Source organism: Haliaeetus albicilla, chromosome 26 (genome assembly GCF_947461875.1).
Source record: "Haliaeetus albicilla chromosome 26, bHalAlb1.1, whole genome shotgun sequence".
NCBI lineage: Eukaryota > Metazoa > Chordata > Aves > Accipitriformes > Accipitridae > Haliaeetus > Haliaeetus albicilla.
In genome coordinates this window covers 21282092-21300495 of record NC_091508.1, presented here as the reverse complement: position 1 = coordinate 21300495, position 18404 = coordinate 21282092, and the positions used below count along the sequence as shown (strand labels likewise).

The following is an 18404-nucleotide window of genomic DNA, read 5'->3' as shown; positions in this document are numbered from 1 at the left end:
ATGTTTCAGATATTGATTTCTACCTCATGCTCAACATAAGTTATGTTTTCTTCACAATTCTGGTGCTCAGAGCAGAGAGAAGCAGCATTTTCCTGAATCTCTAAACAGATCTTTTTTAACGCAATGTTCTCTGAACAGATCTTCACAATACTTGTCCATGCCATAACCCAGCAGTCATAACAAACCAAAGTATTTGGCAATACCAAATTGCTCAAAGAAATCTGAGACTACTTTCTGTTCATAGGTCTCCCTCAGGGCCCTGAGTGGGTTACAATAGCACAGAGAGTCATTCTAAGTATCTTGTATCCAAACGCTCTGCTGGATGGTGATATAAAATGTTACATGCCCAACGTTTGAAACAAAAAGGCCCACAGCACCTAAGAAATGCTTTCCCCATAGAGCATATTATAGCACTGGAACTACTGGAAATACTATCATGTGATCCAGTCACAAACTATTGCTCTAAAGAAAAGAAATCCAGAACAGAAAGGAACGGTGAGAAAGTTCAAGATGTAAGACTAACTTTTTTTTTCTCTTTTTATTCCATGTGTAAGCCAGTCTTTTTTGCAGACCTGTATGAGAAAACAGATATTATACACACTCGTTTGCTACACAGATACTATTCCTAGGACATGTGCTAGTCTAGACAATTCAAGGCAGGAGTTTTTTTTATTGTTACTGTGAAATCTGTATGCTTCAAAAGGAAAAAAAGTTAGGGTTTTTTTTCCTTTGAAAAGGCTATACTTTACAAAGATGTTGCTAACAGAGGAAGTGAATATCTGCAGAACACACTGATATTTTCTAGTATCAACTGCAAATTAATTGGAGTTTCTTATATAGTTATACTTTTTTCTAACATAATACTAATCCTGACAATCAGTTAGTACTGATTAGCATTTTGGTAGTGGTTCTCAATAGCTTCTGACTGATCAGGCTGTGGTCCCCACTGTTTCAAAAAACTATAGAAGAAAGCAAAGCAAAAGCACAGACAAGGCAAACACCATCTTTTGTTCACCGAGTAATTTAAATGTATGAAAGTAAGTGTGACTTTATAGTCCTTAATTATGTATTGCATCTGAATTATGTAAGGAACAGAGGGCATACAGGAATTCTGGTGGAAAGAAGCAGCACTGTGCAATAGTATTTCCTCACCCAGGATAAGACGTGAACATCTAATCAGCAATTTTACTGTTCTGTTGAAAAGTATGACTGTTTTTGCTAATCTAATTCAGTATTTACACCTCCACCATTTTTGTCAGGGACAGAAATGAATCAACTCCTATAATGTCATATAATCTAGCTGTAAGGTCACTTGGAAACAAAACTAAACTTTTTTTTTTTATGTTGTCATGATAAGACTACACACATAGTGGTGACAACATTGCTACCTATAGTGGATCTATAATGAATGTATACATACACAAATGATCCATTAGTATAACGATTCCTGTGTTCTATCCTTAATTCCATCCTCTTCTTTCCATTTGCTTTTGTTTTCTATTTTATGTTCTTCATTTTAAACACACAGTTGTGTATTATACATAAATAAATACAGACTTTTTAGAGAAGTGGTAGATGAATGATTAATCCTCTGAGACAGTTTTACTGTCCTTATCCATTTCAATAGTCATACATCAAGAAGAAACATTCCTCCACCTCCACCCCGCCACCCCTTTAGATTGGGTCTGTACCTTGCACTGGGCAAAATACTAAACACTGCTCCCTGAAGCTAAGTTTCAAGGAGAAAATAGTAGCTGTCAACTTCAGATACAGTGTCACACATGCAGGCTGACGTTTGTTTTGTGCTGGGAAAACTTCTGAAACTCCGGGCCTAATTTTGCATAAAAATATGTTTGTGCTTTTGTCTTTCCCTTAGGCACAATGACCTTCCCTTGAAACAGTGACAATGCTGGCCTGCTGATTAGCAGTGCAGCTTTGCAGCCAAACCTCCTCCGGATGGGGCCAATGATAGGCAGTGAAAACTAACTGCCACTTGGTGGCAGAGGTTAGATACCATAATTACATTTCTGGTTCCCAAGAACGCATCATGCATGCTTATTCTCTGCCCAAGGTGACTCTCAAGATTATATCTTGCCTCCTCATTAATTACTACATATATTTATAGACAAATTAAAGATTAAAACTTAAACATTTATTCAATTAATCACTTTGAGTTCTAGTAGAATAAACAGTATCAAATCAATTCATTAGCTTGGGGGTTCATGACAATTTAACACATTCATTTTCTGTTTCCTCTCTGTGGTATCACATCTCACACAAGACTTAAAACATCAAACACCAGCAGCTATCTTTGTAACAGAAAGAGTATAAGAAGTTCTGAACCATCGAACTATTTGCTTCAACTCACACTGAACAGAAAACAGATTTGCTGCAATAATCAAATTAGGCTTGTTTCTACACCCCTCTTCCAAAGACATCATGTCTAATCTTTAAGTCTTTAGCTGATAATTCAATTACTAGCTTATTGAGAGCAACTATAAACACAGTGTATGTTACTTACTACATTTGGTTCACAACATAAATAAACAATATTCTACAAACAGATACTTCTGAATGTTTACTTCATGACACCTTGCTTACTATTCGACTTCTGAGGAAGCTGCATATTTTATTCCTTAAAGATGCTACAACAGCTCTGATTCTAAAGCCACAACCTTCCACCCGATGAGAGGGGCAGTCCCATGATTTCAGCAGCTTTGCCCAACACAGGAACAAGCAGCAAGGTCTAGCCACAAGAAAAAAAAAAATCTTTTAAGTCAAGCCAAGGGGACCTACACAAATATACATAAAGTTCCCCTTTCTGCATCTATGCTCTCCACTTTTTGTTTCACAGTCTTTTTAAATCCTTCCTGACACTGTGAACCTCATAAATACATACTGCAATAACTATTCATTTGATGCATAAATAAAGGGAACTGACAATTTCACATTTGCAGGACTTTTACAGAAGGATTGAGCTGAACACTGTGGGATAAGTTTATGCCTAACCTTGGCCATACGGACTCTTTCTGCTCCCTACAAATTTAGTAGCCAGCCTTTACTCCTCTCTACCCAAGCCTCCAACTTCATAATGCCATTCAGAGTAAGCTACACACAAAGTCACAGAACATCGCTGCTGACACGCTCCAAGCCAGAATGGTTCCAATTATACAATAGTAAAGCAGGATTAGGAAAAAGGCTCTTTAAAGACAAGTAATTTTTATCAGCTGTTTTTTCTGACAGGAAACTTTGGACAGACTTTACAAGTTGAAGTTCAGGACAGAGTTTATAAACCACAGGCATTTAACCTCAGAAATATATATCACAAACCCTCTGAATGATGATAATTTCACCTAATAATAACTGTTTGTTTTGTCTACACAGGAAAACTTTAATCTAGAAACACTGACATAATTAAACATCATCTTAGTATAAACCATTTCATAAAACTTCAATTAACTGAAACTCATCTAGCCAATTTACCAGGTTAGCCAAGCTGGCTCTATGTACACCAGCTGCACTTCATCAAATTGGAGTGCTCTATTTAGGAAGTATGCATTTATCCAAATACTGTCGACCTCTCTGACACTCTAAATGAACACAGAAAGTAAGCATAAATACATCAAGATGTTTTGGTAGTGGTAACTTTCTGGATCTAGAATAATTATTACTGCTACTGAAGATTTGTTAACGTTCCACAAAGAAACAAGTATGGGTTAAAATCAGAGCAGGCAGTAACTGAGTATGTGTAAGAGAGAAACCAACTATTTAACCTAATTTAGAAATTCTCAACAGAAGTAGTTACTGCAGAGGCTGAATATACTGTCTACCAAAACTCCATTAATTCAGAACTATGTCACTTAAAATATTATTTTTTCATCCATTACACTAATATTGTCCAAACCCAAGCCACAGCTGTTAAAGTTGTGAAACCTCCATTTGCCTCTTATTTCAGCATAGGTGAGGAGTTACCATAACTGGTACCCCTCTATTATACTTCGACCCATTTATAATACGTGTACTCCTCTACTTCCTGAAATGTGTCTAGTTCTAGAATTGTATATTGCATATTTGGTGCCTCAAGTGCTGCATGAGTTATTTGGAAAGTGCACCTTTCTCTTTTACTTTGTTATTGGGCACAAAGCCCGGAAAAATACGAATGTACCAATTTAATACGATAAACCTAGGATTTGCCAAATTCCTGCAAAACCTTCTTTTGGAAAAGTTCAGGTAAGAACAAAAATTTGCATGCATGATTTCAGAGGAAGCAGATGTTTTATAATGTTTATTAACTATTTTTATGGCTCTTAGCATCAGGGTATCCAGGCTCTTAAGTAATGATGACAACAGCAATGACCTCTGCATCCATCCAAAGATCCAGAAAAACTGGCCATCTGTCAATCTTTCTTTATCAGTTGCTCCAGCTTCTTCCTATAACAGATCTGTATCTTCATAAATTTGGGGAAGATCCCTGTATTTTTAGATTACACAAGTCTCACCAGGTCAACCAAACCCCTTTTCCAGTCTCTGCCACACCATTCATGAAACCCCTTACAACATTAAGCAGTACAGCTTTATTCTGCCCCCAGTATTCCAGCCTTGCATTCATGCAGTTTGGACCATTTCCTTTATTCAAACCCTGTAGACTCTTCTGCTTTTCAAGTATTTAAGCACTTAAGCTTTGCTAATGCATCTTTTTATTTGCAGTTCTTACATGTTTTTCTAGACTAGACACATGCAGCATGCTACACAGCTTTAAAAAAAACCCAACATGTAAATATCCTTAGAACGGCTCAACTAGAAGAGCGTAACAGACAGCATGTGGCCCTGGAACAGAGGCCGTGGGCATTGTAATGCTACCTGCTGAGCACAGCCGCCAGTATTCAGAGCATTATAAAAAGGGCATTACTGTAACAATGACAAAGACAGTGAGCGCTACTTGCATAGTGTTTAATGAGCAACACAGACCATGGCATTTGGAGCCTGACAGTTTAGGTTTGTTTGTTGTTGGGTTTTTTTTAATCCAAAATTTCCATCACCTTTCAAATAATCAAGTGCCTGAGTTAATCAGAGCGCCAGTTCTGAGAAAGCAGCATATATGATTTCAAGCCCATTTGCAAAAAACACACATGGATGCCTTTCAAGGCCAGCATGACAAGTCTTCTGCAAAGAAAGAAATTTGAGAAGATCACACTATACTTGCTTAGAAACCATTTTGCCTTTACAGGATCTGAACTATAATTAGAATGCTGATGCCCTGTTATAATAGAGACAGAAGTAGAATTACAAAGAGAAAACAGAACAATTTTCAGGACAGGACATAACTCACAAACTGAAAGAACAGGTCACAATGGACAAACTTCTGGTATCAGTCCTTTCCAAGTTTCAGACTTCTGCAGAAGCAAAATAGAAGATCCGACAAATAAAAATATTTATGAATTTAAAAAAAATAAAACATCCCATGCTAGGTACTTCTACTCTTCCCCTTTAAATTTTCCACAGAACACTGGTTTTGTAGCTGCCAATTCTGTGACCTTGCTGGAAGTGACCAAGCCAGAGATCAATTAGTGAGTACAGAATAGAGAAGCATTCTGCCTGTCCCTTGGGAAGAGCAGCTATGCTTCAGGGTACAAGTGGCATAAGCCTGGAAGATTGTTATCCAGTGGGAGCGCTGATACGCAGGTTGGTTACTAACTGCAAGATGCACAATGCAGCAGAACTGAAAGGAAACAGGAAAACCTCCTTTTTCCTTTGACTTCCACATTTAAAATTTTCCAATAATTTAAAAACACTTTAAATTTTGCACATAATGAAACCTTATTACACTAAATGATATCTACAACAAATACACCATGCTGGCTTCAAACATATAAATTATGAACATTTGTTAGTACTCTTCCTACTGATGTGCTCCATAGGAAAGTATCCTTTAAAAATATTGCATATTCTTCACATATCCCCCCATTTAATCACTAATCAAAGTTGGGAAAAGTTTGCCTGTAAAGGTTAATTGAGAATACGCAAAATAAATTAAAAGAAACCTTTTCTGAATCTCAGAAAAGGTTTCCTGACTTTTATTAGCAAAGGAAGAGAAACATCATCAGTAATATTTAAGCATGATCAAAACACCTACCATCTTCAACATACCTTAGAAAAGCATGTTGCTTTTCCTAGAAAGGGAAATGCAGTACAGAGGGTAGAATTCCTTAAGGGAAAAGAAAGAAAAAAAAAAAAAAAAGAAAAAGAAAAAAAAAGCTAGAAAGTAGTTTGCACCAGCAGTACTCAAGTCCTGAAACTAGACAGATCATTGTTCTTCTCTATGATATGGACTGGTTTGGAATATGTTACCCAAAGAGTTACAGCAAGCATTTTTAAGCAAGCTCCATAAACCCTCAGTAGATCACCACTATTCCCCATTTGGCAGACAGGATGAACCAAAACACAAAAGAATTTGGAGATTTTACTTCTGTTACACACCAAACTACAGTGGCGGAGAAAGATAATAGCCCCAGTACCTTAACTTCCAGTTGCATATCTGAACTACCACACAAGTTACCAGAGAGGATAGTGTCCTGCCTTCCTGATACCTCCAGAGAAGCAGCAATGCGTACCCTCTGCTGTCCCCAGTGACACACAACTCTTTCCAATCCACTTGCACACACTGCCATCTCCACTTTCGCCTTCACACAAAAGACTAACAGAGAATTTGGAATTACAAGAGTTAGGTGCCATCTCTACATCTACCAAAAGCTACTGCTACCTAATTCATCTGGCTTGTGCTTCTATGCCAAAGTAAGAGGTGACACAAAACATAAAAGTAAAGAGACTTTTACAAGTGTCGGGAGATAGGGAAAATGGTAGTTGATATTTCAGAAGACTACTAAAATTGTTTATCCCATGCAATGAGATCTCATCACCCCCAGAACCAGACTAAATTATTAGCTACTGGTCTCCATTTCACACCCTGCAGTACAGACTACCTGGACCACAGAGCAGTGACTTCAATAATAAAACTATCAATCAAACTTGTAAGTTTAACTTAACTTGTCTATTAGATCAAGTGATGTAAACAGAACTTCAGAAGAAAGTCTCCCCCCAAGAGACATCAGGAGCACTTATTTATGTATTTCAGTCCCTATTTCCAGTGACCCACATGGTGTTCAGAAACAAATCAGCCCCTTTTCTCTTGTCAAGGAAAGAGGACCTATTTGCAAGTCAGCAGGAACATCCCAACACTCAGTAAAATTGTTTCACAGCACCTTATTAGAGACTTGATGGGGGTCATGTAGCACTATCTGCAAAAGCTGACTGATGACAGAATACTTTGGAATTTTCCTGCTCCATGTCCCAAAGATCAGCCCTACAGAACCATATATATTAGATTTTTTTTAATTTTAAATTTGAGCTTTTTAAATGCTATCCTGAAAAGGTTATCAGGAAACATAACGCACGATGATGATCACATTAATTCTCAATGCTACAACACTTCTGTATGTACTAAATTTCACAGCCTTCTTGTTATCTTTCTCCTGTGACCACACTAGCACTCCAGGAATGGAAAGCCAAGAACTGTGACTCAGACCTCTGTGGTTCATAGCAAAGGGCCCTAAATGCTGAATGTCTTTAGAACATAACTGGGGGGCTTTCCACTAAGAAGATGCAACTGCTGACTGACATATAGCTGTATTCTCAGTACTGCGTGAACTCCAGCTCTTTAGTATTTAAATCAGTACATAAATATTTCACATAGAACTTAGCCTAAAATAAGCCACCTGCCTGGTTACTACAATGTTACAAGCCTGTCTGCTTGCCTTAATTTGCAGGCAACTATAATGCTATTTGTGTGATACACTGTTCTGTAACGCCTCCCAGAAGAAACCTGAGAGATCAATAGTCCTTAAATAAGTAATCAGAAGAGCTCAAATCATTTAGGTCATCAAATAGCAAGTGGGATAAATAAAAAGTCATAGCTCCATGAACACCTGCATTTAATAGAATTTTTACATTTGTTGAGTTAAATGACAGAAAGGCTGCACACCAAAGCGTAAGAGGCAGAACTGCTTAATAGCATCTGTAACAGGAAAGCAAAAGAAGGTAACATTACATACCTGCATTAAAATTATTTGGCGGGTTAATTAAAAAAAAAAAAAAAAAGAAAGAAACAAGATACAAGATACATCAGTTGTCTTCAACTTTCCACTCCTAATGCAAGCAAACTTAGATCAAAAATTTGAAGGGAACCTTCTAAACTAAGGCATGAAGCAAAGACAACATTCTGTGTAATGAGACATTTCTACACTCATAGATGTGTTACGCTAAATGTGAGAAAACTTATGTAAAATACGCTCTTCCAAAAATACAGGTACATTTCTGTTCAAATGTCTCAGGTTTAATCTATGTTGCCACATCTACCCTACTGCAGTACAGTATCCTGTCATACCCAGAGTAGGTACCTGTCCCTGCCTTACCCCATTATGAAGACCACTTGCTTGTTGCCTTACTATAAAATCCTTTACCATCTCCCCTCAAGGAGGCCTCCTACCTGCAGCTCCTTCAGTCTTGGCAGAGAGATCAGTCTTCTCAATTTTCAAACATCTCTTTCATTCATTCATTTCTAGACTCCTACTGATCCCTACGTATTACAGAATGGCTCCACCCTCCACATCTGTATAGGCTCCTGCTTCCTCAAAATGGATTATGGCTATAAAGTTTGCTACCTTCCTTACCACAGCTGGTTGAAAGACTCTTTAAATTATAGCTGATTACAGTCTTCTGAAACTACCGACCTAATCTGACACCATTTTGGACTTGCACTTGGGCAAGTAAACCCTCGGAGATTCTTTCCAGGTGTATGGTCATCACAAGAATACCTATTCTACCAAACCATCTTTACAGATTGGGCTCAATTTTCCCTTAAAAGGGAAATCTGATATACTTCAAAATTGACAGTCAGCACTGCATTCTACATACCCCATATGACACAGACATCCAAATCTTTCACAGTGTTTCAGCAGCACACACAACTTACTAGTCACAGTTTACTGCAATCTCCAGCTACTAAACAGCCTACATTTAGGTAACATCGTGGCATATCAAAATTTATGAATTTTTGAGGTACATACCTAATGTCTGGCACGTGACCTGTATCTGTTGCAGATCTGTTTCCCATTATCACTTTATATGACAAAACTAGTTAGTTAAGCAGCAGTATGCTGGGTACATGGAGTAAAGTGGCTCAAACATTGAAAGGTTACTTCTAGTTTATGCTGTGCAAAGAGCATGGCACACTATCACAGAAGAGACAAAACAGATTTCAAAGAGTAAGCCTTCTACCGTGATTCTGGTTAGAGGGACGTGCCAACACCATTTGTCAGATCTCAGTTTTACTGTACTGGACCATATCTGTTTGCTCTAGAACTTCAACTACTTTGAGATGAACAGACATCAGAATTACAAACTGCTCTAACCCCATGTTGCGATACTGGGTTTGGGTACCAACACATTCAGGAAACACTCGCACCAGCTTCAACAAGGTCAGTATTTTGTCCCAAGGGTACAGCTTGTGAATGTTTTCCAAATGCCATTGAATTCTGGCTGTAGGGTCACAATATTTTTGTGAAGTTATAAAACTACTTCATTATAACCAAAATTCTCATTATAGCAAGATTTTTAGACCTGATTTCTGACCACAGTTCAAAGCAATTTATTTCTGTCTAACAATTACTATTATTCCTAAGAGTTCTCCACTTTCTGTTGATGAACATTAATCTTGGTAAAGCTTTTTTTAAGTTATTATTATGATGACTGTACTGCCAGCTGCACTCAGACAAACTCTGATTCAAGTTCTAGGCTTCAGGGTCATCGATAGACACTCAGCTATTGCTTCCATCAAAAAAGATGGATCGCCACAGACAAAAACAGATACGGGAAGGAGAAAATACACAGTTAAAAAAACGAAGAGGAAAAAAAAAACCAAACACTGAAAACAAAAACTTTTTGTACCAGAAACAGATTGAAAACAGAAAGAAAATTAGCATTTAGGAATGAAAAAGCCTATTCACTGTTGATGTTAAATACAACACCCGCAGAGATGGAAGCTGGGTTTATTTTTGATAGCAGCAAAAACATTAAAGATAAGCCAAATGCATTTAGAAAATACGGGTGCAGTACAAAGGCTCATGTGATGAGAGATATTTTGCTTTTAATCTTGACCTGGAAAACCTCTGGTATGACAGAGCCTCTTTTCAGTGGAGTCACAGTCCTGCCTAGTTACTCTGCCTATTAGTGATAAAAAGGCCACCCAAGTTGTTTCTATTTTGGAAGGATGGCAGGTTTTCAATCCTAAACTTCAAAGGAAAAGGAAAAAACCAACTCAGTATATCTAAGGACCTGCACTAAACTCCTGTCTTCCCTTATCTAGTCCAATCACACTCTTCCCTAAAACAATAATCCTTAAAACTGTATCATCGTTTTTCTAGAAAGGACATACATATTCCCCTAAATATTTATCTACTTGCCACTGATATATATGAAAATACTTATCTCATATTGATATGAGATAAACATGCACCGTGTCCTACCCACACAATGGAAAAAACAGCTGATTCCAGATTGGTTCATCATGTCTACAATCCCAGTAATATGTAAGGACTAACCACATCAACCACAATCATTGTGAGGGTTAAGCAATCACAGGATCAAACCTGAAATGTATATTATAAAGGATTAAGACTGAAAACTCTGGACACCTCTGTGAAGCTCAGTCCTACTTTGGATGTCTGTTCATACAGTCCAGGCTTCTCTAGGGAGGAGAGCTGCAGACCAATGGTCCATCTTCAGAAATTTGTGCCATCAAATTGCAATGAGAAACCTGCTGCGTAAGACACTGCCAACCCCACATGCTCGGCTACAACAGGACTGTAGAACCTTCTTTCTGCCATGTTTCCTTGCACAGACCATACAGGCAGAGATGCCCTGTAACTAGCTGCAGCCACCCCATATTCCCATGGGCACAACAGGTAAAAGCAATTCCATTCATAAGAAAAGAAAAAGGTTAAAAGGACAGATTATATATCAACACCCCATTTCCCACAGGAGAGATGTTAAGGATCAGGAGACTTAGATGATCATTTAGGGCCTCACCTTTATGAGAAAGTTTAATTAAATGCTCATTGAAGGTTGGCAACATTATTTGTTTCCAGGCCTTCCTATTGCATAAGGAATGGGTCAGATCAATGCTCCTGTGTAGCCTGGTATTGTGTGTCTCAAAGTGGCAGCAGGAGGCACCACTTTGAGAAAGCCTCTGAGCCTGGCCACTTCCCATGATCTGTTCTCTCTGTTTTTCCCCAGGGTCCGCAATTGTTGTATCAGTGATATCAGAGGGTGTGAAGTCAGTAACTACCGCTTTGTCTCACTTCCTTTTCTGTAGAGACTGACATCGTACCATCAACAAGTTTGTTAGATTCCATCAACCTGCAGAAACACTTTGAGACAGGAATTGAAATCACTTTTTTTTTCCTCCACACTGACAGGAGTGATCATGTGCCCTCTCCTATATCAGTGATGAGCAATATGGCAGCAGTTCTTTCAAAGAATTCATTCTCTTTCCCATCTGGGCAATGCAATCCATACTTTGAAAAAACCATTAAATTAACTACAAAGTTTTAATTTCTCAGGAAACACTCCTGGGACACATACCATGATGAAATAATCTCAGCAGAAAACATGTCTGCACACGCACACTCACATTTTAAAGAAGACTATTTACTGCTATGAGTTTTGTCATGGCCACTAGTGGAAAAGTTTTAACTATTTGGCAGTTGCCAGATGGGGATGAGAATACAACTAGTGGACTTAAGACAGCACAGTCTACAAAACAATTTAGATGTTAAGATGGCCAAGGCTAGCTACATTGCACTGTGCCCTAAATAGCACCTATAAAAATAAGATTAAAGCACTTCTGTTTACAAATGGTTCAGGAAGCTGCTGATTTGCAGGTTCACTATAGACAACTTCACTTTGGCTGGTTCTAGCCAAACAAAGTAAGGGATGCAGTGACAGTGTCTTACCAAAGGGACTGTAATGCTGAATGCCAATACAGTGTACAGCAATTCACTTTCTAGTTTAAGGAACATTCTGTACCATGACACTCAGCAAAGCTAAGACACATCAAACAAAAATGTGAAATCAGAAGATTAACAAGTACTGCAGCACACACTGAGATATGCACTCTTTTTTTTTTTTTTTAACCTAGACCTTTGTTGTTTTTAATAATTGATCTAAAGTAGCAAATGACTCACTAATTGCACTTCTAAATTGTAACCCAACCTGGAATCAATCACACATGGCATAACTTCTGTTCTTATTTGAAGCTAAATCCACCACAGTGCATGCAGTAGCCTCTCTAATAATTGCATTAGTCATAACCTGAAAGTATTTCCCACTTACTTTGTTCCAGTTTTGCTTGCTTTTCAAGCTGATCCTCATCCCTATCACTAAAAAGATCTCTGAAATGTTACCCCACAGAGCCTGCTCTGGGACTTGAAGAGCACTGTGGTACATTTCATGGTGTGATTCCTCCTCTTTTAGTGTCTAATTTTCCTCCAGTACCATTTTATCTCCTTTGCTCCAGTCTGAAGTCAAACAACTATCATTCAAGATTGCACCAGATATTAGCAAGTACTCTGTAAAACTCTTAGTAATGAGTTAGGAACACAAAGAACTGCCAGTTTTATGCATGCCATCTTTTGTTTTGCAGCACAGATTCTAGATTTTTAAGTACCCTCTACACTGGATAGTAGTCTGCTTGATTCTCTCCCTTTTATGCCTGAGATATACTTTTTTTTTAAAATGAATACACATCTTGTAAGCATTTGTCAGAATAAAACTCTTTGCTACATCATGCCACAGTTTAACCATCTAGCAGCTGCAGGCCAAACAAAAATGAAGGAAGAATGAAATGAAACGAAACAATAAAAGCTGGGATCAAGTATACACAAAACAAGGTAAATTCTGACACCTAGGAACAACGTGGGATGCTTGAAGAACAGCAAGATGGCATTTGAGAACTACCAAACAAGAACTCAGTTAATCAACTTTTGCAGGATCTTCACTAGGAAACAGACATGTTAGAGACCATGTTAAAGTAAAACTCAACAGTACTCGCGCTCCTAGCCACGTGGTGAGAACTCAGGCTTAAGTCACATGAGTCCCAGCATAAGCAGAGTGTAAGGAGAGTTGCTTGGTTAGCTTTCAGAAGATCAATACCCACACACAGTTACACCTACCACAAGCAATGCTTATCTACCCTAGCAAAGACTATTCTAGTACTGGTATCATCTCATGTTTCTTTTCCCCTACTGTGAATCTTCTGCCCACATCCTGCAGAAAAACAGATTCAATTAAAATCTGCCAAGTTTTCACTGTTGATTTCCCTTCCCGCACCCCCAGACCACTCCCAGCAATTGACTACTCAGATATTTAGCCTTTGATTTTAATGCAGATTTGCAGAAATAATTTTGTTGACTCTGGGTTTTAATACTTGCACAGTCACCCTGTAAAGATAGGGGATTTAAAAAAAAAATGTTTACCCTTTCTGAATACAGTTTGAATCCGCTCAACATCTATTTTTGTGTTGATTGTACTATAACATTTAACTTTCACCTTCTGCTCTTCATGTCATTGGGTTTTTTTTATAGAAGACAGATGACATCATGCTTTTCCACTTTGTTTTCTGTATCCTTTGGCATACTACCTCCCTTCTTTTCTCATGACTTCTCTCTACACAAGCAAATACAGCAAGACAGAAGAGTGGTTTTGGACACTGTTTCGTGTTGTATGGAATTGTTTCCAACCACACTCTTGTCATTAAAGATGAGCTGCTTTTTCAAAATTCAAGATTTTCTTCGAAACAGTTCACATTCGCAAGTCATCTTCTTAGCTTATCACCTTTCTAAATCCAAGCCTCCTGTGTGGAAAGTATTCAAACACTGCCAAACTTCAAAGCATGCAAACAGCCACATTAAATGTGTGATTAGTCCCACTGAAATTAAAGTTAAGGACATGCAATTATTTGTTTTTATAGATTAAAAAGATGTAAAGTCAAGCAAGTTGCTTTTCAAATTCTCCAATTTTTTGTTATTTTTAAGTTCTTGTGAAGCTTATGAGACTAATTTCATATGAAAAGATAGCTTTTTCTATGAAGATTTTTAAAATACGCGCCTCATACAGAGTTATTTTTTCCAATTCAAAGTCTGCCCTCGGATATCTTTGCACAAATCCCATTAACTTTAGTACATGTCTAAAGGCAGAATTTGAAACTTGTAAAGAACTGGGTCACTGGACAATGATAAGTCTCAAACAGAGATTTCTTTTCTGAGTTACAAAAAGAGAAAAATACCTCTTCCCTCAGGCACTATGCGAACATTCCCATATGTCTGTAAACAACACCAAACACTCGAAATTTGGTAGGTTACATTTCATCCTTGCTCACTTAGGATTTTTCCCTTTACTATAGCTAATAGCCATTTAGTCCTTAATGTAGTTTTTGTAGCTGATGCTCATCCAAGCACACCATTCCATGGGCCTGCCTCACTGCTGATTTCAGTGCTTGGTTCACTCCAAGCTTAAAACCGGTAGCTATCAACAACTTTTTGTAAAGGGTCCCTCTGTTTTTCTGGGGTTTTTTGGTCCCCAGGAAAACTGGTTTCACATGCTGATCATATATACTAGCTCCTGCCTTACCTCTATTTTTTATTTAATACTGGTAATAGAATTTCTTTATCACATTTACAGAATACGGCATAATCAGGTAGGAGATCTACAAGCAGGAAAATCAGTCCAAGAAAGGAAGTTTTTTTTTACAGGCTAATTCTACATTTTTTGTGTCAGCAAACATCAGTGAAATAATAGCCTTAGAAGACTTCAGTCACCATGACCATTCTCTGCATTAACATCTCACATCTGTATACTGTTCTGATACAATTGGTTTTATTCCATTACATACATCTGTTACAGCAGAAAACCTACACAGTACTTAAAATCAGACCATCCTAACCTAATCTGGCCAGTCAAGAGATAAAAAGAGACAGGACAAGCTACTATGCAGTATTCAGAAGCTGACTACAAGTCCCTTTTCCACACTCACTTTTCCTAGAAAGTTTAGATTTGCCGGAATCATTTAGATAGTCAACCTCTTTAAAAAAAAAAAAAATAAAATAAATCCAAGTTACATACTAACAACATATACATATACATATAATGACATATATTTTCAAAGATAATATCACCCTTTAGATTTGCTTCTGGTCACGACTGTGAGGACAGTCTACTGGAATGAACACAAGGCTTGGAATTCTAATCCAGACTATGCTACTTGTGGAATGTGTGACCTCAGGTACAGTGTTTCACCTAACTTAAGTCTCTACAACTCTACAGCCTTTGTGATTCCCTCAGTTGTCTAGGGGATGCTGGTAACATTCAAGAATACATGACAACATCTTAAATATTTCTATGAAAAGATCTGCAGGAAACACACCTATTATTTCCATCATAGTTATATATTTAAAAAAAATAGAATAATCTTTCTATGCCAGTATTTTGTCCCACGAAAGAGCATAAATATTGTTAATTACTTTAACTTTCATCAAGGTAGCTCTAATTCCAGGTTGCCTTTGGCACAATTCAAATCCCCATCTCTTATTGAGTATACTTAGAGATATAAATTCAATTTTCTTCCATGAAGTCTAAAGACAGACGTTAACTTTTTTCCCAAACCTCAGATGTTCTTTTCCTTCTTAAATTTATATCCTTGTACTGCAGCGCCAAAGCTCTTCCAATCCCCTGTATTCTAAATTAATCTATCAATCCCCTTTCCTCTGTGTTTTTGCCCTTGGCAAATCATTAGCCCAAGGGAGAACGCAACAGAAAAATTCAAGATTTCACTCACACCACAGCTGAAAATATCTTTTTTTTTTTTTGCCTCTGCAAAAGCTTCACTATCTGAGATGCCATCTCTTGCAGATTTTTCTCTCCTTACTACATTTCCAGCTTCACTGCACAGCCACTAATTTTCAGAGCTGCCCCTTCCCATTCCACTATCTCCTCCGGCAGCCTTCCTCTGGGCTATATTTGTACTGTGTCTCTATTCGCCATAATCAATTTCAAATAAAAATGTTCTCACATTAAGTCCTTGGACCAGTCCTTGATTTTCTAGCTATTATCTTCTTGCCCCTTCTCAAGGCCTACACTAATATTTTAAGGCCATACCGGAGATTTAGCTAAACTTATTTATTGCTTTGAAACCTCTTGATTCTACTAGACTTAGAAGCACTAACTGAGATTCCTCAGATTTGTTTTTCCTTTCAATCCTTAAAACTTCATGAGATAAAAGTTTGTCACAAAAGTAGAGCTATGTCTGACTGTTCAGAACTAGGGTGATGCTTTAGCCACAGGCTTGCAAAGAAGTGTACAAAATGTAAGTTTAATTTGAACAAGCTGGACCTCTCACTACATGTAATGTTATTAATGCACACGTGTTTTTTTCTACTTCCACTCTAATGCTGCAAATCACTCTTTTGAATGAAAGTTACTGTTTCACTTCAGCACTGCAAATCTCCTGATCCTACTGCCTTTTGCCAAAGTTCCCTCATAGGCCGCTTCAGCACAGCATGTTGTGTACTGATTATTTTGGCACAGAGCTCCCTAGTCAACTGTCTTTCATCTTTACAGCCTATACAAAATTAGTTTTGAAAAGTGTAAAAAGTGGTATTAAATATGATTGCATGGACTTATATGTTGAAAGCTGGGTTTGAAAAGGCACTTAACCTAGAAAACCTGGCAGAAATTTTTAAGCACTCATGTGAAGGTATTGGCCATTTAAATGTTGAAGCAAAACAGTAAAAGTTCTACGGAACACACATCCAAAGAAGAAAAAACCCACCAGACTCAACCCTCCTTCCTCGTACCTAAAGGTTTTGGCATGCTAGCACTTCTCTGAAGAGTCTGATGAACAACAGTACTTGGAGCTCTCTCTTCAGCTTCACCGTAGCGCCCATCTGCTCTAGAACAGTCAGATGTCTGGGATTAGGAAGAATTATCACAGGGCAGCTAAAAGCTAACTTGAACCCATTTGTCTTGATTTCTAGAAGAGAAAGATGGAGATCATTGAACGCAGCCCGACCTGCCTGAACACACCACAAAGCTGCCTTGATTCTAACATCCTCAGACAACCACTGAGGATTCCATACGGAGAACAACTACTCACTGGAAATGCTACTTCTGCAGCTCCTTTTAGGAAACTGCTTTAGATTTTGCGGCGGGATATGAAACCCATCAAGGGCATGCACTGCCTGGGTGAGGGGTGCCAGGGCCCTCCCTCACACCTCGCCCCCGCCCCCTCCCCTCAGCCTTCCCCCATCCCTCCCTCTGGCCCAGAGGGATGACAGGCCCAGCGGCCAGGCCCTGTCAGCGCCCGCCAGCCCAGAAACTCCCTGCCCCTTCGGCCGGCGGGGACGGCTCTGCCCGTGGCGAGTATTTACACTCACGGCCCTGGGCCGCGGCAAGCGGGGCCGGGTGACGGTGAAACCACATGCCCAGTCTCCGCCGAGATGCCCCGGCGCGGGGGCGGCGGCTCCGGCTCCTCCCCGGCCTGAGCGGAGACGGGGCAGGGACGATCCTCCCCACACACACACACACACACACCTGCCTCCCGCCGCGCCGCCAGGCCCGGCCGCCCCTCAGTCAGGGATGGGGAGGACCCTACCGCGCCCCTTACGCACTCTGCGCCCGACACGCTAGCACCTACGGCATTTGCGCAACGGGAGCCCTCTCAGGTGCAGCGCCCGCGTTGACGACGTTACGGAGAATTCGTAAGGAACACTAACCTCTTTGAGGGGCTTTGCGTAAGCGACGTCCCTAGGTGCGGGCTTGGCCGCTCCTAACCCGCGTAGCCGCAGGAGCTCTCTGAGCCGCAGAGAGCCCTCTCCCCGGGCGGCGGGCGGGATTACGCAGTTTACGCAGGGAGTAGCGGCCCCAGGTAGGAAACCGGAGGGGCCGAGCCGAGAAGCTCTACGTCAATTCCGTAAGGCTGCGCCGGCCTGCCGCGAGGAGGGAGGAAACGGCCGGTTCCGCGCCCTTACGGAATTGGCGCGGCGGCCCGGCATCCCCCTACGCAGTTGGCGTAAGGCTCTCTCTCAGGTGCAGGGAGGGGGCGGGCTCACGTTGCCCGGCAGCCCCAGCCTATGGGGGCGCCGGGCGCTGTCACGTGCCGGAGCCCCGCTCGCCGCTGCGGAGCCGGAGGAGCTGGACGGGGCCACGGAGCCGGGACGGGGCCGGGGGGCTGCGCCGGGGCCGGCGGCGAGCGGGGTGAGGCGGGCGAGCGGCGGGGCTCGGTCGGCGGGGAGGGG

The 18404-nt window shown here is 39.9% G+C and overlaps 2 protein-coding genes across 22 annotated transcripts in view; one reads left to right on the top strand and one right to left on the bottom strand.

The window, feature by feature from the left end:
* The window catches only part of CRB2 (crumbs cell polarity complex component 2), a 75945-nt gene extending 57899 nt beyond the window's left edge, over window positions 1–18046 (bottom strand). For 3 of the 8 annotated variants that reach the window (XM_069771302.1, XM_069771298.1, XM_069771307.1), the window contains exons 1-5: window positions 17883–18046; window positions 16965–17140; window positions 6148–6205; window positions 5330–5393; window positions 2602–2746 (exon numbers count right to left, since the gene is read on the bottom strand). In XM_069771302.1, the coding sequence (XP_069627403.1) occupies window positions 2602–2626 (25 nt within the window). In that variant the 5' untranslated portion in view covers window positions 2627–2746; window positions 5330–5393; window positions 6148–6205; window positions 16965–17140; window positions 17883–18046. Of the gene's footprint in view, window positions 1–2601; window positions 2747–5329; window positions 5394–6147; window positions 6545–16964; window positions 17141–17882 lie in introns of those variants that run through there. The other 5 variants (XM_069771300.1, XM_069771305.1, XM_069771301.1 and 2 more) reach the window with 4 other exon arrangements.
* The window catches only part of STRBP (spermatid perinuclear RNA binding protein), a 74969-nt gene continuing 74235 nt past the window's right edge, over window positions 17671–18404 (top strand). For 9 of the 14 annotated variants that reach the window (XM_069771334.1, XM_069771333.1, XM_069771332.1 and 6 more), the window contains exon 1: window positions 18232–18363. The gene's annotated coding sequence lies outside the window, so the exon portion shown is untranslated. Of the gene's footprint in view, window positions 17868–18012; window positions 18035–18231; window positions 18364–18404 lie in introns of those variants that run through there. The other 5 variants (XM_069771331.1, XM_069771330.1, XM_069771320.1 and 2 more) reach the window with 4 other exon arrangements.